Source organism: Sminthopsis crassicaudata, chromosome 5, assembly GCF_048593235.1.
Source record: "Sminthopsis crassicaudata isolate SCR6 chromosome 5, ASM4859323v1, whole genome shotgun sequence".
Taxonomy (NCBI): domain Eukaryota; kingdom Metazoa; phylum Chordata; class Mammalia; order Dasyuromorphia; family Dasyuridae; genus Sminthopsis; species Sminthopsis crassicaudata.
Window position 1 is genome coordinate 202234343 of NC_133621.1, and position 23641 is coordinate 202257983.

The 23641-nt window shown below is 35.0% G+C and overlaps 1 protein-coding gene across 4 annotated transcripts in view; it reads right to left on the bottom strand.

Annotated features, from left to right (window-relative positions):
- The window catches only part of IRAK4 (interleukin 1 receptor associated kinase 4), a 44247-nt gene extending 21700 nt beyond the window's left edge, over nucleotides 1-22547 (bottom strand). For 2 of the 4 annotated variants that reach the window (XM_074269464.1, XM_074269466.1), the window contains exons 1-5: nucleotides 22042-22302; nucleotides 12581-12864; nucleotides 8745-8890; nucleotides 7997-8182; nucleotides 357-517 (exon numbers count right to left, since the gene is read on the bottom strand). In XM_074269464.1, the coding sequence (XP_074125565.1) occupies nucleotides 357-517; nucleotides 7997-8182; nucleotides 8745-8890; nucleotides 12581-12741 (654 nt within the window). In that variant the 5' untranslated portion in view covers nucleotides 12742-12864; nucleotides 22042-22302. Of the gene's footprint in view, nucleotides 1-356; nucleotides 518-7996; nucleotides 8183-8744; nucleotides 8891-12580; nucleotides 12865-22041; nucleotides 22304-22435 lie in introns of those variants that run through there. The other 2 variants (XM_074269463.1, XM_074269465.1) reach the window with 2 other exon arrangements.
- Nucleotides 22548-23641: the final 1094 nt, after the last annotated feature.

Genomic DNA, 23641 nt, shown 5'->3' on the forward strand with positions numbered 1-23641 from the left:
CAATAAAAAAAAAAGTCTAAAATTGTTACTTTTCTGGGCAGGGTAGGGTCTCTAATTCCTGCTACTGGAGGATTCTGAGGCTGATGGATTGTTTAAGTTTAGTAGTTTTGAGTTACAGTAGAAATAAATCTAATTATGAGGCCAGAAGACTGCCTAAGGAAGGAGTGAAACAACTCATACTGGCAACAGGGCAGGTCAAACTTTCCACATGAATCAGCAACAGGACTGGCCTGTGAGTTGGCTACTATACTTCCAGCTTTACATAAAAGAGAGATCTAATCTCAAAAAAAAAAAAAAAAAAAGGATTTTATTACAAAATGACCGTCTAATTTCTGCTTTAAAGAAAGGTAACTTACAGTTGTAAGTTTCTTCACTGCCACAATGCTGTTATTGATGTAGCCCCTATATACAACTCCAAAGCCTCCCTCTCCCATTTTGTTTCCACCAGCTGATATAGGGAGCTCATCAAAGTTATTTGTAACATTTTTCAATTCATAAAATGAAAAACTCTGGAAACCTGTAATATCAATGAGAGGGAAAAAAGTTCATTAAATAAAAGAAAATTCAGAGGTTCTAGACAACGAATGATTTGTTCCAATTTAAACACTAAACTGCAAGGAATTGCCTTCTATTGATTTATAATTGAAAAAAAAGATCAAAATTATTTTCCTTATCAAAAGTCTGCATGTCTTTCTTACAGGCTTAATAGAGAGGATTCATAATTTTTTCACATATATAGACATGTATAGACTAGTATTCTTTACGTGACTACAATCTTGTAGGTTACTACATGTTACTTGAGCTCTTGCTGTTCGTTTATCTTATTGATTCATAGCTCATGATCTAAAAGTATATTTGGTTAAAGTATTACTCATTAATAAACTTGCAATTTTTATTTTTTAATTGAACAGTTGTGTCTGACTCCTCATCACCCCAGATAGTTTTTTTCTTTTTTTTTTTTTTTTAATAGCAAAGATATGGGAGCAATTTGCCATTCTCCAACTCATCTTATAAAGGAGAAACTGAGGCAAGCAGGGTTAAATGACTTGCCCAAAGTCACAGTGTTTGGGATTCTCTTTGAACTCAAGAAAAGGAATTTTTCTGAATTGAAGACCAGGACTCTTATCAACTGTGCCACTGGCTGCTGAATAGTGAAGATTACGCCTATAGGCAGACTTGGATATGATTGGGAAATAAAGGCTAAAAGAATTAAGAAAATAGAAAAAAGGCAAGAGAAGTATCAGATCAGTATATGGAAGAAGCAATTTTGAAGGACTTTAATCAAAGTCCACTGAAATGATATATAAAAATGGAATGAACAAAATTTAAGAAAGGGAAGAAAAAAGAAAAGATAAGAATTAAAGGAAAATTCTTATCTGCTTGCATTGACTGTGTGATTGGAGGGTTTGGAAGTAAAGGGTTTTAGAATTTTAGAAAAAGGTGACCTGAGGAAGAGTTTTGGTAAGATTTAAGGAACTTTTAGAGAAATGCCTCTGACAACTATTGTTATGTTTCCCCAAATAATATACTCCCTTCCCCAAACATTGTAAGATTACAAAATAAATTTCATAAGACTGAAGTGAAAATTCAACAAATATATATTAACTGATTGATAAGAGAAAATATCTAACTATATATAAAGTAGCTTTTCCTGCTTGTATTACAAGTAAAATGCCTCAGGGTAAGAAGAGATGTGCCCTTTATCTGCCCTCTTATTATACTGGTAAGGTTAGTTAAGAAAATAAAAGGAGCTGACTTGGCTCTTTGGGTGATTTAAAGAAATAAAGAAACAATTCATCGGGAGCTGGGAGTGCCACTATGAATATTTTGAACATGAGCCAACTGAAAGCTTGGGGGAAATTAAATTTTAAAATTGTTATTAGTAATTATAAATTAAGAATTAATTTGGTTGAAATTTTTGTTCCAAAACTAAAACAGATTTGTCTCTAAAGTAATTTGGCAGAACTTGTTCTTTATTTTTCAAACAGTTAATATTTGTTGTGTTCAGTCATTCAGTCAAGTCCAATTCTTTGGGAATCCATGGACCATAGCATGCCAGGCCCTTCTGTCTTCCATCTATCCATCTCATTCTTTGCCACCTCCTTCTCCTTTTACCTTTAATATTTTCCAATATCAGAGTCATTTCCATTGAGTCCTGTCTTCTCATTAAATGGCCAAAATATTTAAGTATTTGTTTTTCTAATGAATCATCTGAATTAACATTTTTAATTGGCTGATTAGATTTTCTTGCTTTTCAAAGGACTCCAAATCAAAAAACATTAATTCTGAGTTAAAATCTGGCCTCAGACACTATTTTTCAGGTAATTTTTTTCTATGAGATTTTGACATTTTCTTCTATTTTACTTTGTTTTATTGTTTCTTGATGTTTCATGGAGTCATTAGTTTCCACTTGACCAATTTTAGTTTTTAAGAAATTAAATCCTTCAATGAGGTTTTTTAAACTCATTTACTGGGCAATTTTGATTTTTAAGGAGTTATTTTCTTCAGTATTTTTGTACTCTTTTTAAAAAGCTGTTAATTATTTTTGCAAGTTTAGCATTTTCCCCTCCCTCCCCAAATTATTCTCTGCTGATCTTATTTGATTTTAAAAATAATTTTTCTGCTCTTTTCAAAAACATTTCTTTAGTTCTCTTAGGAATTCTCGGTGTGTTTGTGTCTAATTTGTTTTGTTTTTTTTCATTTTGATTTGGTTTTGGTATTTCCAAAGGCTAGCTTGTAAATATTTCTAAGACTTTGTCTTCTTTTGTGTTTTTGTGTCTTGAGATTTCCTGTCAGTATAAATTGTGATATGTGATTGTCATGAAATATTTATTATTGTTCTATGGGAAATGATGAACAGGACGCTATCAGGAAAAAACAAATGAAAGAAAGAAAGAAAGAAAGAAAGAAAGAAAGAAAGAAAGAAAGAAAGAAAGAAAGAAAGAAAGAAAGAAGAAAGAAAGAAAGAAAGAAAGAAAGAAAAGAAAGAAAGAAAGAAAGAAAGAAAGAAAGAAAGAAAGAAAGAAAGAAAGAAAGAAAGAAAGAAAGAAAGAAAGAAAGAAAGAAAGAGAGAAAGAAAGAAAGAGAGAAGAAAGAAAAGAGGAAAGAAGAAGGAAGGAAGGAAGGAAGGAAGGAAGGAAGGAAGGAAGGAAGGAAGGAAGGAAGGAAGGAAGGAAGGAAGGAAGGAAGGAAGGAAGGAAGGAAGGAAGGAAGAAGGAAGAAAGAAAAAGGAAAGGAAGGAAGGAAGGAAGGAAGGAAGGAAGGAGGAAGGAAGGAAGGAAGGAAGGAAGAAGGAAGGAAGGAAGGAAGGAAGGAAGGAAGGAAGGAAGGAAGGAAGGAAGAAGAAAAGAAAGAAAGAAAGAAAGAAAGAAAGAAAGAAAGAAAGAAAGAAGAAAGAAAGAAAGAGAAGAAAGAGAAGAAAGAAAGAAAAGAAAAGAAAGAAAGAAAGAAAGAAAGAAAGGAAGAAAGAGAAAGAAAGAAAGAAAGAAGGAAGGAAGGAAGGAAGGAAGGAAGGAAGGAAGGAAGGAAGGAAGGAAGGAAGGAAGAGGAAGGAAGGAAGGAAGGGAAGGAAGGAAGGAAGGAAGGAAGGAAGGAAAGGAAGAAGGAGGAAGGAAGGAAGAAAGGAAGAAAGAAAAAGGAAGGAAGGAAGGAAGGAAGGAAGGAAGGAAGGAAGGAAGGAAGGAGGAAGGAAGGAAGGAAGGAAGAAAGAAAGAAAGAAAGAAAGAAAGAAAGAAAGAAAGAAAGAAAGAAAGAAAGAAAGAAAGAAAGAAAGAAAGAAAAGAAAGAAAGAAAGAAAGAAAGAAAGAAAGAAAGAAAGAAAGTCCTCCATGATTTCAAGCAAAATGAAATATATTGTATAAAAAATAATAGCAATGTTTTGGGATGATCAGCTCTAAATGACTTTACAAATCTCAGCAGTACAATCATCCAAGACTACTCTGAAGGACTTAGGATGAAAAATCCTATCCATACCCAGAGAAGGAACAGATTGTGTTTGCTACAAATGAAAGGTTTCTCTCTGTCTCTCTTTCTGTGTCTCTCTCTCCCTGTCTCTCCTTGTCTTTTTCTCACTTTATTTATTTTTTTTTTTTTTGAGGGCTTTTTAAAAATTAGGCTGGGAGATGTTTTCTTTCACAACATGATTTTTATGGAAAGTTTTTATACAACTTCACATATGGTTTCTTAATGGGCTTGGAAGTGAGGATAAGAGAGAGAATCTGGAACTCAAAAGTTTTAAAAACAAATGAAAAAATTGTTTTAAATATAATTGGGGGGGGACAGCTAGATGGTATAATGAATAGAGCACTGGTCCTAGATTCAGGAGGATCTGAGTTCAAATACCAATGTGTGACCCTAGGTAAGACTTTACCCCAACTGCATTGCAAAAAACAATAAATAAATATTTTTTTAAAATTGTAATTGGGGAAAAATATTAAATAAATAATTTTTTAAAAAAGACTTCCTGTCAGCATGGTAGCTTTTTATGGTCAGGTTCTCTTTTGCTGTTGCTGTTTCCTAGTCATTTATTGACCTGGATTTTATGTTTGTTTTGGGCTCTGCTCATCTATTGGGGAAATATTTATATAGACCTTCTATTTACAAGCCCTTCAACTATATTCATTGCTCATTCTGGGGACCTGTAAGTTTTCAGTGCTTTCAAATTAGTGTAATCCAAAAAGAACTTCATTGCCCTCCTAGCTTGTGTTCTGAAAATTCTTCACGTGATTTTTGCATTTGTTCATGTGTTGAATTCCCATCTATCGCTGCTGGACTCACATTTATTCTGCTGGGAGGTTCTGCAGGTTTTGATTTGGGGCTCCTGCCTTCATTGCATACAAGACTTATAAGTAAGTCTAGAACTGAGTCCTCACTATGTTCTTGGGCTCAGTCACATAGTTAAGGTTCTGGAACTTATTCCTTGTTCCCTAAATAGGGAATTCTACCCTAGAACTAATAATGGTCATCAAAGTTGTCAGATGGCACCTTCTCCTGAAGCCAGTACAGGAGATGTCTTTCTGCCCAGGTGCTCTGTCCCCTTGTCAGATCTAGGTACAGAATGATAGCTGCTACAGTCACACTCTCCTATCGCTTCCATCTGTTGTGGTTTTACTGCTATGGCTACTGTACTATAGTCCTAGTCAGCCTCCAACTCTGTGCCCACAGACCTATTTATCTTTGTAAATGACCATGGGCTGGAAAATAATACATTGTGACTTTTTGCCAGATTCCCCCATAGAATTTGTCTTGGTGCATTTTCTGTTTTGTTTTGGAGGGGTCATGTTAGGAAAGCTAAGCAAAAATGCTTGCTCTTACTCTGCTGTCTTGACAGTTGTCTCCTTGTTTCCATTCCTTGTAGATGCCTAACCTCTTTTACTAGAACTACAGACTATTGTTTCTTCTATTATTAAAATCTTCACTTTGTGTCTTGAGATTTTTGAGATTTTGAGGGTTTATCTGCTAATGTGTAAGATTTTTAGGGTTTTTTTTTTTCCTTCCGAGATCTTTGGTAATTTCGTTTTTTTCCCCTCCTCTCTCATTTTCTCCTACTGATCACTGTCTGACTTTCTCCCTTATGAGGGCAGTTTCTATGAACTAGAGTTATGGTGGAAGTGGGGGAGCACAAGGAAGGAAGGAAGGGGAAGGGGAAGGTTGAGATCCCAAAAGTGTTTTCTGTCTTCATGCTGGGCAATTAATGGTTCATCAGCACTGATCTGTCAAAAGTAACTTTTCAGGGGAAAGAATTGGTCCCAGATAGATGTTAGGCTCTTTCCCTTAGGCTGGTGGAATGCTACGTAGCTCTCTACACATATGTCCTGCCCCGTTTCTTCTTTTCCTCAGACCTCTGGTCTAGTGACACAGAGAAAAATTTTGTTATTTTGAGACTTAGATCTCTACTGCATTAGGAAAAAGGCACAATTAGGTGAAGTGAAAGTGGTTACCAGATATATCTTGCCCCTTTTCTCTCTCTACATGGCACTCAAAGGAGGGAGAAGAGATCTGAGTATGGAGCTAAATTCTATTGGAAGGCCAACATATGGTCAGCAATGTAGTTTTTACTTTTTATTTTCTGGGTAAACTAAACCATGGAGACTGATGAAGCTACTTTATCTTTGGTGCATTATTTTCCAGATTTAAAAGACTTAAAGAGATTTTGAGGATCTGAAAAAAAAATCTAGTATGATTTTTTTTCCTTGAGAAAGCAAGGTCATCTCTTTGTGATCACTACTTCCTTTTCTAGATATCATTCCTTTGATGTTATGCCTTAGAATTTGCCAGAAATTCAAATTAACATCACTGGCCTAACTATAGCTTACAGATTCTATTCTCTTCAATTTTTTCTTTCTTTCTGAAATTTTAAAAATAAGATAACTTTCCTGTTGAAATTTTCTCATTCTTTTCAAATAGTTCAAAGAAAATGTATGTTATAATGAGGATTTCTTTAATGTATAAATTGAACTAGATTGTCATTGAGGTCCTTTACAATTCTCAGATACTTTGTCTCTGTGGCAGTGGTTCATCAATCACATTCCATTAGTTCTTTCAGTAACCTGGGATACGGTTTACCTCATTCTAATTACTTAAGTTATTCAGAGGCAGATATGTGTTTTCTTACTATTTTCTTATTTGTCCTCTTAAAGAGAGGATTTCAACAGAGATGGGAGTGTATTTAAGGCATGAGGAGGAATCAAAGATCTAAAACTGGAAGGGACCTCAAAGACCATTTTCATCAATGCTTCTAACCTCTATTTAAAGATGAGAAAACTAAAGCCTGTGGTGCTTAAATGACTTACATAAATAGTAAATGTTAAGTGATAGAACATTTAGTTTATCTGAATACATGGAGACAAAAGACTACAGGAAAAGTGTGAGAAAAAGCTATCAGTCTAGATTGGCTAAAATCCAGAATTCATGAAGGGGAATGATGTGAAACAAGATTAAAAAGTTAGGCCAAAGCCACATTATGGACAGCCTTAAAAGTTAGGCTTAGAAATTTATTATTTATCTTATAAGTAGGGAGCCTCTAAAGATTTTTGAGCAGGTTGATGACACTAAACCTATAAATTAAAAATATTATTCTAGCAGCTTCATATAGGTATAACTGGAAAAACAGGGAAACTATAAGAAGGTATATCTATTATATAATACCAAAGAAGAAGTGAAGAGGACTTAATTAGAGTAGCAGCAATGGGAATAGAAAAGAAGAAATGGAAATAAGGGATAGTGTCGTGTTCAAACAGAAAAGACCTAGTAAATGTTTAGATGTATGGGATTCAAAAGGAAAAACCAAAGATTACACTGAATTTTCAAGCCCAGTTTATCTGAGAGGACCATGTTAATGGCAACATTTAATTTAATTTCATTTTTAAACTGCAAGGAAAGGCAGGTTTAATTTATAAAAAAGATAAATTTAGTTTAGGACATACTAAATTTGAGTTCCAAATGGGGTATCTAGGTAGTAATAGCTAAAAAACAGAGATGTAGAACTGGAATTCAGGGAAAAGATTTGAGCTGAATACAACTAATAAAGAGTTGTTAATAGAGAAGTGACAACTGAATTTTAGGTCAGAGGAGGTTTCTAAGAAAGAAAAATGTAAGCTAGATGTTTGGGGGACATCCACACTTAGGGAAGTGGGAAGTTGAGGTTGAATAGCCTAAAGATATCAAAAAGAATGGTTAGACAGGTAGAAAAAAAGTATCAGAATAATATTTTAAGTGTATAAAATATTCAAAAATTACCAAAAACCCAATTATATTAAAATAAAAATGTCAAAATATCTTTTGAACAGTTCAGTCTCTAAGTAAAGAACCTCAGAGAATGGTACCTGGCTTAACAAAATATGTACCTCGTTACAAGTTATAAGTACCTCAACTGCTTTTAACATATCTTTAATATTCAATAAAATAATTCTAAAATTATTTCTAAACAGGCATGACTACTTCAATTGTAAATTCAATACTAAAAGTTTTCTGTTAAATTTTTTTTAAAGTTACTTACGTGTATCACTAATTTCTAAACTTTTCATGTCTGGACTTGAGGCATTCAGAGGTGAAGAGATTTGTTCAGGATTCTGATTAAATAAGGGTTTCACATGTGTCTTTTCTTTGTTAAAGGGAGGCAGCAATTTGTTTTGAGTGGCTATTTCTTCTTGTGGGAGTATATGAACAATTTCTGGAACACTATCTGCAAAATGAAGATATTTTATCTTTCCCTTAAAGAAAATGAAGCAATTAATATAGTCCAGTATCACCCTGATCCACTTAATATTATTCCAATTTTAACAATTCATCCCCCCCATAAAACAGCAGTCAAAAAAAGATAGTTGAAAAAGGTTAAGATGTATAAGAAAGGCAAGGAAAGGTAAAAAGAGTGTTCTCTGATTTTAATGTCACAGGGGCTGAGATTTATGAGGTGAAAATTATGATGCCAAAAGGACATTTAAATTCCTAATTCATACAGAAATGTAAACTGAAGTGTTTTGAAGGCTATATTGATTTGAACCTTCCAACAGTGCAAGGCTCTCAAAAACTAGAAACGGTGACATCTAAATTCTAAACAAGAATTTTTAAATGGAATCATGGACCTAGCAATTTAGAATTCATAGTTCTTTGCCAACCAAAAGATTGTAAGAAAGCTAAAAAAGACATTTTTTTTAGTTTCTTTACTATGGAAAAAAAAAAAGGCAAGGAAAAGTAGCAATGTTCCCACTTCAGAATATCTGATATCAAATCTTGAAAAATAGTACCTGGCAGCAATAGACGTGCTGGTGCTAAAAATTCATTTCTGATTAAAAGATCTACAAGGTCTCCAACTGTACAATTTGTGGTTCCCCAGTCAAAAAGTAGTTCACTAGTAGGACTCTTTCCAGTCTGAAATAATCTTTCAAATCTCCTGGAAAAAAAAAAAAGCAAAACAAAAAAAGTAAAATTAATTTTTAAGTAAAACTGAGCACTTTTAGGGGTAATACTAATATAAATAAACAGAAATTGGGAGATTTCATTATCCTAAGATTTTAAAGTAAATGTTAAATTCTCTTTTAGATTCAATGTAGTCATTTAGAAGCAAGATATATTACATAACTTACATTCCCTTTGAGACTTATGAAGCAATGCAAATTAAGTCTATCATGATACATAATGAAACATATACACATCATGTTATGTATCTTTCAGTCTTCACTATTATCCTTTATTTATATTAAAAATGGAAACATCAAAGATAAAACTTTTTCTAATTACTTGTTAAAAGAGACTATTTTCTTGAGAATGGTAATTTTTTTTAATCTCAACTATTATAAGTGTTAGTAAACAATTTATGTTTCCATTCAATTTTGGTTTATAAATTTTAATTGAAGATTCATTCTCATTAAGAATTTAATCCTTTTGGTTATAAAATTTATTTTCTGATGTAGTTATAAGGAAGTCAGTACAATATCCTGTTCAGATCAGTTAATTTAGCATATTGGTCTTTCATCTCTCCCTCTACTTTTCCTACATAATTCTACTCTTCATGTGTACCATGACCTATAATCCCTTGATCTCTCATTTCTCTCCCAGACTACCTTCTTCTATTAATCCCACTATGACTCCTTGGTGAACATTATCCTTCTTTCTTGAATTGCTAACACCCTTATCATATCTCCAATTATGCCCAGCCAAGCCTTGGATCACTTCCACAAAAACCAGAACTAATCTGATTGGGTCCAGTACAAATTTATGTTTCCTAATCTCAACTGTGCCCTCATTGCAGCTAGGCAATCCTGCTGTACCAATCAATTTACTAGCACTCTCCACAATGACTTTTCCAAATTTTTTTCATTTTTCCCCAAAATTTCCATGGCTTACCTTCCCCTACTCTCTCACATGAGAACCTTGTCAGGAAAAAAAAGGGAAAAAAAAGAGGCCATTCTCTGAGAACTCCATCTTCTCTCCATTTCCTTATTTCCTCTCTCTACAAGATATCTTCTGCCACTATCTCCTGCTTCAGCCTGGTCTCACAAAACTTACCGAGACTAACTCCTTCATTTGCTCTATTGATCCCATTCCTTCCCATCTCTTGAGGTGAATTGCCTTCATTACCATTCCCAAGCTTTCACTCATTCTCAATCTCTCCATGACCAGTGGCTCATTTCCTACTGCCTTTGTAAATACCCATGTTTCTCCTATTCTGAAAAAAATCCTCACTTGACCCTTCCTTCCCCCATTAATTATCATCCTATATCTCTTCTGCCCTTGTGTAGCTAAACTCTTGGAAAAATTCATACTTCCACTTTCTCAACTCTTATTTTCTGGTTTCCAACTTCATCATTCCATCAAAACTGCTCTCCCCAAAATCATTAATGATCTCTTAGTTGCCAAATCAAAGAGCCTTTTCCAATCCTCATTCACCTTGACCTCTGCAACTTTTGACACTGAGGATCATTCTCTACTCTCTTGGCATTCTTATTCTCTCTATATTTTCAGGATTTCACTCTTTCCTGATTTTCCTCCCATTTGATCACTCTTTTATCTCCTTTGGCTTATTCTCTTTCAGATCACATTCTTTACTCACTGGTGGTCGTCAGGGTTCTATTTTGGGTCATCTTTCTTTTCTTCTTCATGATGATCTCATCAACTCCCATGGATTTAATTACTGTCTCTATACTGATGATTCTCAAATTAATCTATTTTGCCCTAGTCTCCCAGCTGACATTTCCAAATGCCTTTTAGACATCTCAAAGTAGGTGTCCACTAGACATCTTGAACTCACTATGTCCCAAATAAAATTCATTATTTTCCCCCTCCATACCCTTCCTCCCACTTCCCTGTTACTGGTGAGAGAAACACCATCCTCCCAGACTTGCACCTAAGTGTCAAAATGGATTCCTTACAGTCTCTCATTCAATCTGCTGCAACATATCTCACATATCCCTTCTCTCCTCCTGGGGGAGCTCCTCATCGCCTCATGTCTGGTTTACTGCATAGCCTGTGAGTGGGTCTGCCTTCCTCAAGTCTCCACTCCAAACCACCCTCCCTTTTCCTAAAATGCAGATCCGATCAAGTCATCTCCTACACTCAGTAATTAACTCCTATTACCTCCAGGAGCAAATCCAAAATGCTCTATTTGGCATTCAAGGCCCTTCATAAACCAGCCCCCTTCCACCTTTACTTTTATACTTTATTCCTCAAAATGTATTCTACAATCCAATGAAACTGGCTTTCAGGCTTTTCCATGAACAAAACCTTGCTCTCTCCAAGCATTTTCTCTGCCTGCCCTCCCTCTTCCTCTCTGACTTCTGACATCCAAGTTTTCCTTTAAATCCCGACTACCTTTTACAGGAAGCTTTCCTCAATCCCTCTTAATTCCAGAGTTTCCCTCTGCTAATCATTTTCTATTTATCCAGTATATAACTTGTTTTGTATATGTTTCTTTGTATATTATCTATTTCATAAGATTATAAAATCTAGAGGGCAGGGACTGGTTTTTGCCTCATTTTGTATCCCCAGCACTAAGTATGGTGCCTTGTACACAGAAGATGTCTAATCTGATTACTGATTGATTAAAAACCACAGGGAAGCTTTCCTTTCTCCTTATTGATCATGATGTACCTTTGGCAGTTACATTGACTGATAAAATAAAAGCAACATTTGCAGAACACTATCATACCAGAACTTCAGAGTCAGCTAAACATAATTGTTTGTTTTATAGAGATAAAACCTCAAAGGCAACAACTTAAAGGAGACTGGGATACAAAAGAAACACCAAAGACTGCTGTGTATATATGACAATGACAATGGCAAAATAAGAATAATACCTAATAGTGCTTACAGCAAAGTACGAGGGAGGTTCAAATGATCTAATATAAATAAGTAAAGCACTTTGCAAACCTTCCAATGAAATACAAATAGCAATTATTATCATCACAATTCAAATAAAACATTTTGATACATCCTTAGCTGATCAAATAGTGGCTCAGTGACATGGATGAGAACCTTAATTTCCAACCAAATATTATATATGTATATATATATCAAATATATTACATATACATGTAATTCACAATATTAAGTAGTGTTTCAAGTTTAAATGTTAGCTACTTAAAACAAAAGTGTCAAAATTTTCCCAAAACCTCCTCCTTTGTGTCCTACTGCCTGAAATGCAGGACTTACAGCATTTGGGTATGCATAGACATTTATAACTATGTAATTAGGAAATCCCCTAACAGAATATAAGTTCCTTGAAGGATTTTGTTGTTCAGACATGCCCAGCTTTTTGTGATCCTACTTTTCTTAGAGTGATTTCCCATTTCGTTCTCCAGCACATTTTACAGATGAATAAACTGAGGCAAACAGAGTTAAATGACTTGCGTAGGGTCACACAGCTCATATCAGGGGTCAGATTTGAACTTAGCTATTTCTGACCAGAGCCAGCACTCACCTAGCCCACCCCTCCTTAAAGGCAAGGATATCCCTAGCACTTAGCACAGTGCTTAGCATATAACATAAACCCAATAAATTTGTGCTGAAAGAACTGAATGCATATCTTTTAATACAGGAGTTGTGCTATTACCATTTTTCAAAGGAAGAGACTTTAGTGCCTTACCTTATATGAAATTGGTTATATCTACTATCTCCAGAAGGCTTTTTTATGTCAACTGCTAATTTCTTCCATCCTTCCTGAGGATCAATAAAATCTGCCAGTTGCCTAATCAGGCCAACATTTAGGCATCTAACATATGTTGATGAAGTTATTGTTTTGTTCATCTTCTCTTCATAAGATAAGGAAGTTAGTTTCCTATCAAATATCGATATTTATATAGTTTATATTTAAAACTTCATAGATCCACTCTTTCCAGTTCATATAAAATTCTGGGGCAACTTAAAATCCTGTATAAAAACAAGAAACATGAAAATCCACATTTACTAACAGTATTTTTTAAATTAAAATTTAAGAAACTTGTTGGAAAATAATGAAATTAAACTCTATATAAAAATAATGACCCTGAAAAACAGAAGAGAAAAAGTATATTTATATCTTTAAAGATAAGGGGCACTATGGCATATAAGACTGAGTTAATGGGCTTGTTAGTTTTTTTTGAACTGCTTTTATCCTTTTTCAAAAAAAAATTTTGTTATAAGGCTGGTTTCCTGGGAAAGGATAGAATAGAAGGAGAGGAACTTATTAAGTAATAAAGGTGATATAAAATAAAAGATATCAATACAATTTTAATATAAGTAATATATGTTTATAGTGTTCAAGTTTATTTTAAAAGAAATTAAAATTCTACCTGTTTCTGATGTACCACAAAAATGAAGAGATTAAAAGGAGATAGCCCAAAATACAAATGATTAACAGGAAATTCCTGTCTTAGAAGAGGTTAAAGAAGATAACCTGAGACACAAATGATTAACAGAATTTTACATCCTTAAGAAAAATTATTGTCTTATTTACAAATCTCTCCGGAACCTCTTTGATAACATCTCTACATCCAAAGAACAAACTTTGTTTTATGACCCGATTTTGTATAAAAATGAATCTCCAAAATTCTTTTCCTTGCCTTGTACCCATGGACTTTATTCTGGCATCCCCTTTTCAGGCAAGTCTGACCTTTCTCCCTAGAGGCCAAATGCCTGCCTATCCCTTTACTATCAATAAAGACTTTGTTTTAACACAGCATTGAGTAGCGAATTCATTTGTTAAATGGACTGGTCTTGGTACTTAGGAGGAGAAGGAAGCATTGAACCATCTTTCCCTTTTAGCCTCAGTTTTTGTCCTCATCAAAAAGACTTCAAGAAAAAAGATAAAATCATATTATATCTAAAAAATTAACATTTGCCCCAGTCTCCCAAGATTTCTTATATTTAATCACAAGTGGACAATTGTATTATGTTCTTAATTCTTCATAGTAAATGAAAAAAATGGTTTTTCATGAAATCTAACATATATCAAAACTGTAATCTTTAAAACTTCCTGTTGAATTTATTTGCAAATCAGATAAAGTAATGTAAAAATGTTCCACCTTTTTAATTTTTCCATTTAATCTTTCCAACTAAGTGAGACATCTCTCTCTTTTATTATTATTATTATAGCTTTTTATTTACAAGATATATGCATAGGTAATTTTTCAGCATTGACCCTTGCAAAACCTTCTTTCCAACTTTTCCCCTTCTTCCCTCCCCCCCCTCCCCCAGATGGCAGGTAGACCAATACAAGTTAAATAGAGACATCTCTCTCTTAGTCCTTATCTACCATTAAAAATATATTGCTTCTAATGAGGATATAGGTCACTATCACATATAACTTATATAAGTATATGTAATTAGGCCACTTTCCCATAGAATTTACATAAATAAAAATATATGCAATTCTTGATTTATAGAGATTTGATTTATATCATCCATACTCATAAAATTGTCAATTATATCCACGTGAACTAGAAAAACTAGAAATGTAGTAATTTATTTTACAATGTTTAGTTTATGATTTCTATGTCCCTTTCTACTGGACATTTGCTTTTCAGATATATTTTTTAAACTGCAACTTCCATTTCTCTTTCTAAATGTCAACAAATTGCCTTTTTTTTTTTTGCTAAAAAATGAATACCTGCATCCTCATATTTGCAATTATCTCCCTTTATAACATGCTTTAGATTTGCTCAGGAAAATTAAGTGTTAAATTAGAATTCAATCCATGAAACAAATTTTGGAACATTTGTTTTTTTTGTTTTGCTATAAAGCAAGGTCAATAATAACAATGAAGATGTTAGGGGGAGTAATATGGGAGGAGGGAAAATCAGAATATATAGAAATGTTCAAGTACTCAACTCATTTCCCATAATACATTAAAGCACTGGGAGTTTTCAGATTACTAATCTCCTATCAATGAGAACTAAACCCCAAGGCCATAAGAGCCAAAACTCCTACCTCTATGAGTATAGTTAACCGTGGGATGAGTTACATTCTCTTCCCCACTTCCTTCTTTCTCTTTTTCACCAGGTCAACTAATCTAAGAGTAGTTTCCTCCTAACTCCTTTTTCCCCCTGGGAATCAAAGAAAATTGATGAAATAGAACTAACCAAAAAAGGAAAAGCTGCTGCTGCATCTCTCATTAGGAGCTGATCCTACAACCAGATCACTCTGAGAGGTAAGGGAAATTCACCTAAAGACAGAAACCAAGAACTTACAGCATTTTCCATTTCTAGCTCCTCTGATATCTAAGTTGGCAATATGGAATATCCAATAAATTTTATTTAGATACATATGCATTACATACAATCCCTCTCTTTTTTGTCATTTAAAGAAAGAAGCATTTTCTACCAAATATAATAATTAAAATAGGTAAGAGATATTCAAGTTGATCAGTCTATTAACAAGCCTTTATTATATTCCTATAATGCACCAGGCACTATGCTAGGTAGTAGGGATATAAATACAATTCCTTTTAATTCCTTATGTTCCTTTTCTTTTTTTCTATTTTTTTCTGAGGAAAGAGAAGAATATATCTGGTAATCAAAGTGATGAAAAAACAAAAGAAGTTAAGAATGATATCATCTTTCTCCAGTTCATTTTCCAGAGAAGAAAACTAAAACAGGTTAAAATGATTTGCTCAGGATCACACAGCCAATAAGCATCTGAAGCCACATTTGAACTCAGGTCTTCCTGACTCCAGGCTTGGCACTTTATACACTGCACCACCTGCCTACCCATATGTATCTGATTGTGATGAGTTAGGAAAGGGTCTGGAGGAACTTAAATGTGAATGAATATCTGACTAGAATCAGTTGCCAGAAATGAGTAGATCATGGAAATTGTGAAACCTCTGAGTTATATAATATTAACAATTGGTATTATGTTAATTTTGCTCAATTATTGTGTTCATTATATTCCAATACTTTTATTTGCCTGTAGAAATGTCTACTAAAAAAACTTCTATGAAAGTATCTAAAGAGGATTTTGGTTTAATAATATTAACAACGCATTAGTATGTCTACCTTCCCAACATTGACCAACTGTTGTTGTTTTTTTCAACCTATTAAGTGCAAGGGGAAATATTAGGGTTGTTTTGATTTGTGTATCTTATTGTTAGTGATTTGGTACATTCTTTCATGTAATTCTTAATAGTTTGCAATTATCCTTTTAAGAACTGTTTATTCACATCCTTTGACTACTGATATATTGGGAAATGGTTTTTGATAATACACACACATACACACACATTGACTTCTGAGTTATCAACCAAATATTTACCCAAGAATTACAGATTTTATTCTCATTTGATTGATTTCTTCTTATTTTAGATGTATCTTATTTATAAAGAAGCATTCAATTTTTTTGTAATCAAAATTATCTATTTTATATTTTATAATTACCTCTATTCTTTGTTTGGCTAAAAATATAGCACTTACCCATAGCTATTAAAGAAATATATCATATCCAATCTTTTTTAATGGTATAATATTTAATATTCAGGTCACATTCATTTTGAATTTATTGTACAAGGTATTGAGTTATGCCTAATTTTCACCAGAATGAATGCTTTCCAGTTTTCTCTGCAGTTCATATCAAATGAGAAATTCTTTCTTAAATAACTCATGATTTGGTGTTTATTAAACATTGAGTTATTTAGTATCCTTATTTTTGATTCTCTTTAGTCTGTTTTATTCTGATGTGGTTCATGAAAATAACTGACTGACATCAGGGATGATAGAATTTCAACCAAAACAAATTGCAAAACTGGCAAAAAGGATTGAAAAATTGGTATCATCATTTAATGAAAGTAGCCAATGGAGCACTTTGGATTTTGTAATCATAGTTTTAGAAATAGAAGATTAGAGGCCATCCAATCCTCTCATTTTACAGATAAAAACATCTACATTATGGGTGATATAGAGATATAGAGATAGTTTACCTCTCAGATCTGTGGAAAAGGAAGGAATTTGTGACCCAAGAAGAACTGGAACTCATAATTGAACACCAAATAAAAAATTTTGATTATATTAAGTTGAAAAAGTTTTTACCAATAAAAGTAATGCAGGCAAGATTAGAAGGGAAGCAATAAATTGGGAAAACATTTTTACATTTAAGGGTTCTGATAAAGGCCTCATTTCTCAAATATATAGAGAATTGACTCAAATTTTTAAGAATTCAATCACTCTCTAATTGATAGTCAAAGGATATGAACAATTTTCAGATGAAGAAATTAAAAACATTTCTAGTCATATGAAAAGGTGTTCTAAATCACTATTGATCACAGAAATGCAAATTAAGATACCTCTGAGATACCACTACATACCTCTGAAATTAGTATGGAAATGACAGGAAAAGATAAGGGAGAATGTTGGAGGGGATGTGGGAAAACTGGGATACTGATACATTGTTGGTGGAGTTGTGAATATATTCAGCCATTCTGGAGAGCAATTTGGAACTATGTTTAAAGGGCTATCAATTGTCCATACCCTTTGATCTAGCAGTGTTTCTATTGGGTCTCTATCGCAAAGAGATCTTAAAGGAAGGAAAGGGACCCACATGTGCAAGAATGTTTGTGGCAGCCCTTTCCATAGTGGCAAGAAACTGGAAACTGAGTGGATGCCCATCAATTGTACAATGGCTGAATAAGTTATGGTATATGAATGCTATGGAATATTATTGTTCTGTAAGAAATGATCAGGAGGATAATTTTAAAGAGGCCTGGAGAGACTTATATGAACTGATGCTGAATGAAATGAGCAGAACCAGGAGATAATTATACACAGCCACAACAATACTATACGATGATCAATTCTGAAGGATGTGGCTTTCTTCAACAATGAGATGATTCAAACCAGTTCCACTTGTGCAGTGATGAAGAGAACCATCTACACCCAGAGAGAGGACTGTGGAACTGAATGTGGACCACAACATAGCATTTTCATTCTTTCTGTTGTTTGCTTGTATTTTGTTTTCTTTCTCATTTTTTTTCCCTTCTTGATCCAATTTTTCTTGTGCAGCAAGATAATTGTATAAATATGTATATGTATATTAGATTTAACATATATTTTAATATATTTAAGCTATATTGGATTACCTACCATCTAGGGGAGGGGAGGGAGGAAAGGAGGAGAAATTTTGGAACAGAAGATTTTGCAAGGATCAATGTTGAAAAATTACCCATGTATATGTTTTGTAAATAAAAAATTTTAATTTTTAAAAATGGAGAGAAAAAAAAAAAAAAAACTAGATCGTAAGCAAAGTTAAAAAAAAAAAAAAGTTATGTCCAAACTGACACAGCTAATAAGCCTCAGAGGTAGAATCTAAATAAAGATCTGTGACCCCATAACCAGGACATCCTCTAGTCTTTTAAGCTTGACAGCCATTAAAACCAAGTGGCCTTAGAATTAGAACACCACCAGGTGTACTTCCCTGAATCAAAAAGCTAAATCCCCAAGAGAAACAGAAGAAATCTGAAGAAATTTTACTTCAAATTTCATATCAACTTCACAACTGCTCAAGAAATTTTGAGTCAGGAACTTTTACCTCACAAACTGCCACCTAAAAAGAACAGCAGATGTCAGAGAGGGAAGATTAAAGGAACCCCTGCAAATCTGCACAATAGAAAATAAAATCATATAAATCATCAGCATTTCTGTATATTACCAACAAAGTCTAGCAATAAGAAATAGCAAAATTCCATTGCTGAAGACAATTCCAATAACTGAAGACAATATGAAATATTTGGGAGTATACCTGCCAAGATAAACCTGGAAACTTTATGAACACAAACACAAAACACTTTTGACACAAATACAGTCAGATCTATACTGGAAAAATATGAACTGCTCATGAGTATGCTAAACAGATATAATGAAAATTACAATTCTACCTAAATTTATTTACTTATTCAATGCTATACCAAACTCAAAATCATATATACATATATGTAAAATGTCAAGAATATCAAGGGAATCCATGAAAAAAAATTTGAAGGAAGGTGCCCAGAAGTTCCAGATCTCAAATTATATTATAAACGAGATCATAAATAAATTAGAGGAACATAGGATAGTTTACCTCTCAGACTTGTGGAGGAGGAAGGAATTTGTGACCAAAGGAGAACTAGAGATCATTATTGATCACAAAATAGAAAATTTTGATTACATCAAATTAAGAAGCTTTTGCACAAACAAAACTAATGCAAACAAGATTAGAAGGGAAGTAACAAATTGGGAAAACATTTCTACAGTTAAAGGTTCTGATAAAGGCCTCATCTCCAAAATATATAGAGAACTGACTCTATAAGAAATCAAGCCATTCTCCAATTGATAAGTGGTCAAAGGATGTGAACAATTTTCAGATGATGAAATTAAAACTATTTCCACTCATATGAAAGAGTGTTCCAAATCACTATTGATCAGAGAAATGCAAATTAAGATTGGCTAAGATGACAGGAACAAATAATGATGAATGTTGGAGGGGATGTGGGGAAAACTGGGACACTGATACATTGTTGGTGGAGTTGTGAAAGAATCCAGCCATTCTGGAGAGCAATTTGGAACTATGCCCAAAAAGTTATCAAAATGTGCATATCCTTTGATCCAGCAGTGCTACTACTGGGCTTATATATCAAAGAAATACTAAAGATGGGAAAGGGACCTGTATGTGCCAAAATGTTTGTGGCAGCTCTTTTTGTTGTAGCTAGAAACTGGAAGATGAATGGATGTCCATCAATTGGAGAATGGTTGGGTAAATTATGGTATATGAAGGTTATGGAATATTATTGTTCTGTAAGAAATGACCAGCAGGAGGAATATAGAGAGGTTTGGAGAGATCTACCTCAACTGATGCTGAGTGAAATGAGTATAACTAGGAGATTATTATAAACAACAATTATCAAAACAGTGTGATACTGACTTTAAAAAAGTGGTGGATCAGTAGAATAGATTAGATAAGCAATTTATTTTAGTAAATGACTGTAGTAATCTCGTGTTTGACAAATCCAAAGATTTAAGCTTTGAGGACAAAAACTCATTATTTAACAGAAACTGCAGGGAAAACTGGAAAACAGAATGGAAAAAACTAGATATAGACTAACATTTCATACCATATGTCAAAATAAAGTTAAAATATGTACATAATTTTCACATAAAAGGTGATACCATAGGCAAATTAGGAAAGCATGGAATAGTGTCCCTGTCAAACCTAGGGATAAGCAAAGAGCTTAGGAACAAAGGAGTTATAAAGAGCATCATAAAATGTAAAATGGATAATTTTGGTTATATAAAGTTTAAAGGTTTTTGCACAAACAAAACTAATTGCAACCAAAATTGGAGGGAAAGCAGAAAACTGTGGGGGAGAGAGGGAAAATCTTACAGCAAATATCTCTGATTTCTCAAATGATAGAGACAAGTCAGTCATTCCTCAATTAATTAATAGTTAATGTATACGAACATACAGTTTTCAGGCAAAGAAATCAGCTATCCATACAATCATATAAAAATGCTCTAAAGCACTATTAATTAGATAAATATAAATTAAACTAACTCTGAGGTATACTTCCCATACCTATTAGAAAGGCTAATATGACAAAAGGAGAAAATGATAAATGTTGGAAGGAATGTGGGAAAACTAGGACCCTAATGCATTATTGATAGAAATGTGAACTAATCCACCAGTTCTGGAGAACAATTTGAACTATGTCCAAAAGGGCTGCAAAACTGCGTACCCTTTAATCCAACCATATCACTTTTGGGTTTATATCCGGATTTAAAAAAAAAAAAAAAAAAAAAAAAAAAGAATCTATTTGTACAAAAATATTTATAGAAATTCTTTTTGTGATAGCTAAAAAACTAGAAATTGAGGGGGTGCCCATCCATTGAGGAGTGGCTGAGCAAGCTGATGATTGTGAGAGGATGCTTTTGTACTGTAAGAAATGAGTAGCAGGGTGATTTCACAAAAAAAAAAAAAAAAAAACCTGTAAAGACTTACATGAATTGATAGAGTGAAATGAGCAGAACCAGGAAGGACACTGAACATAATTGAAAGAGGTCTCAGTACAGCAAGACAACTGTATAAATATGTACACATATATTGTATTTAACATATACTTCAACACATTTAACATGTATGGGACTATCTGCCATCTAGGGAAGGGAGTGGGGGGAAGGAAGGGAAAAGTTGGAACAGAAGGTTTTGCAATTGTCAATGCTAGAAAATTACCCATGCATATATATATATCTTGTAAATAAAAAACTATAAAAAGAAAGGAAGAAAGAAAGAAAGAAAGAAAGAAAGAAAGAAAGAAAGAAAGAAAGAAAGAAAGAAAGAAAGAAAGAAAGAAAGAAAGAAAGAAAGAAAGAAAGAAAGAAAGAAAGAAAGAAAGAAAGAAAGAAAGAAAGAAAGAAAGAAAGAAAGAAAGAAAGAAAGAAAGAAGGAAGGAAGGAAGGAAGGAAGGAAGGAAGGAAGGAAGGAAGGAAGGAAGGAAGGAAGGAAGGAAGGAAGGAAGGAAGGAAGGAAGGAAGGAAGGAAGGAAGGAAGGAAGGAAGGAAGGAAAGAAAGAAAGAAAGAAAGAAAGAAAGAAAGAAAGAAAGAAAGAAAGAAAGAGAAAGAAAGAAGCAAATGAAGAGAAAGGAAAGCGAAGGAAGGAAGGAAGGAAGGAAGGAAGGAAGGAAGGAAGGAAGGAAGGAAGGAAGGAAGGAAGGAAGGAAGGAAGGAAGGAAGGAAGGAAGGAAGGAAGGAAGGAAGGAAGGAAGGAAGGAAGGAAGGAAGGAAGGAAGGAAGGAAGGAAGGAAGGAAGGAAGGAAGGAAGGAAGGAAGGAAGGAAGGAAGGAAGGGAGGAAAGAATCTCATTAAAATAGGGGGGGGGAATCGAGGGATTAATGTCACAAAATTGTAATTTATTATCAGTGACTGTTTGATTTGTGCACCTATTTTATATACCTATACACCTGGGGTCACGTAAAAATTTCCTGGGCGAAAAGGGATTCCGAACGAAAAAGTTTAAGAAGCTCGGGCGTAGGTGACGCCCAAGATCACTTATAATTCAAGCGTTCTGTGATTCCAGATCTCAGTCACTTGGGCAACTTGGAAACTAACTTGGTTGCTAACTCAAGCCAAAGCCTCGCAGCGGAAGGACGCGGAAGTAGGAACGCCGGTCTAACTAGCTGCCAGTTTCCTGGGCCTAATTCGCTAACAATCACTGGCGCCGAGTTCCCGGTCCTTCCCGGTGACAGACAGCAGCCCTCATTCATCGGGAGCACCCGTTCTACAAGCTCGGATTACGGAGGCTAGGCTCGAGGAGCAGGAGCTGGGCTTGGAACTACGCCTGGGATCCACGAGCCCTTTTGAGAGCTAACCAGAAAAACGGGAAGGGTAATTGTGCTAGGAGCACGGGGAGGTGAATGATCCTGCCGGGTTGCCAGGTAACCATTCTTAGCTCAGAAAATGAAGCAGAAGCAGCAGCGGCGGCGGCGGCAGGAGTCTCTGTTACCTGAGCTCTGTCTGCGCAGCCGCCCGCAGGAGCCCTCCGCGAAGGGCCGCATACCAGGAGAGGAGCTCTCGTTTCCCTTCCGCGTTAGCTCCAGAAAAACTGAAACTACCCCTATCCGGCCCGCCCAGCCCTAGCGAGGGAGGCCCCTTTAAACCCAAGCAATGAGTAAAAAATCTGCCAATCAGGCGTAAAAGTCCTTCCTCTGGGGCAACCTAGGCATGCGCGCGGAGAGGCGGAAGGCCAGGGCTGCCTTGGGCGCGTCCCGTGCTTGCTGTCTGGGCTGCCCCCTGTCTACTCCGGCTGCCGAGGCCAAGGCCGAGAAGGGTTTAGTTGGCTCTTTGGTCCTAAGGCCCTTGGGCAAGTTGGAGAGAAGAATTTAGAAATAAGCGAAAATTGGACGCTGGGCTTTGAATATAAAGTAAAGGAGCCCTACTGAGGGACTTTTTAAATCCCGGAAACTGCCTTCCAGATGTGTTACAGCTGTTTGTTAGTGGAAGCTCTAGATAGAAGTATAGACTAGTGATCCTCAAACTTTTTAAATAGGGGGTCAGTTCACTGTCCCTCAGACTGTTGGAGGGCGGACTATAGTGAAAACAAAAGCTCACACTCTGGCTCCGCCCCTCAGCCCATTTGCCATAACCGGGTAGGCCCCATAAACGTTGGCAGCCGCGAAGGCCGTAGTTTGAGAACCCCTGTCCTGCAGGTAAAACTGAAGAGTGCTCTCAGGAGCTTGGTTATCACTGACCAGCAGACCGAGGATTGTTGTAAAGCCAGAAGACTTCAGAATCATTGACAGACAAGATTGTTAGAACTGTAGTAAGAGACTCTCAGGATCACAAATATATCTTCCCTGAAGTTTAAGGGAAGAAATACTATATTCCTAGGCTAAAAGGCGTTTGTAATCATTGAGAGAACAATAGCCTTCTTAGATCAGAGGGCCCCAGGATCACAGATCCAAAGCCAGAAGATTTAGAGTCATGGACAGACTTAGAACAGAAGCCCTCTGAGGTCAGGGTGATGTGGGGAACACTGAAGCTGTCTCTCTCTGACTTTGGGGGGAACGCTTGGGAAACTCCTTGAACCCCCCCCCCCCCCAGAAGCTCTCTCCTGAAAGACCCGCCCCAGGGAATCAAGAGAAGTGGCTTCATTCTGTTACCTTGGTGGGACTAGTTGAGTCCAGGACCACTCCTACTTAGGCCAAGCTGG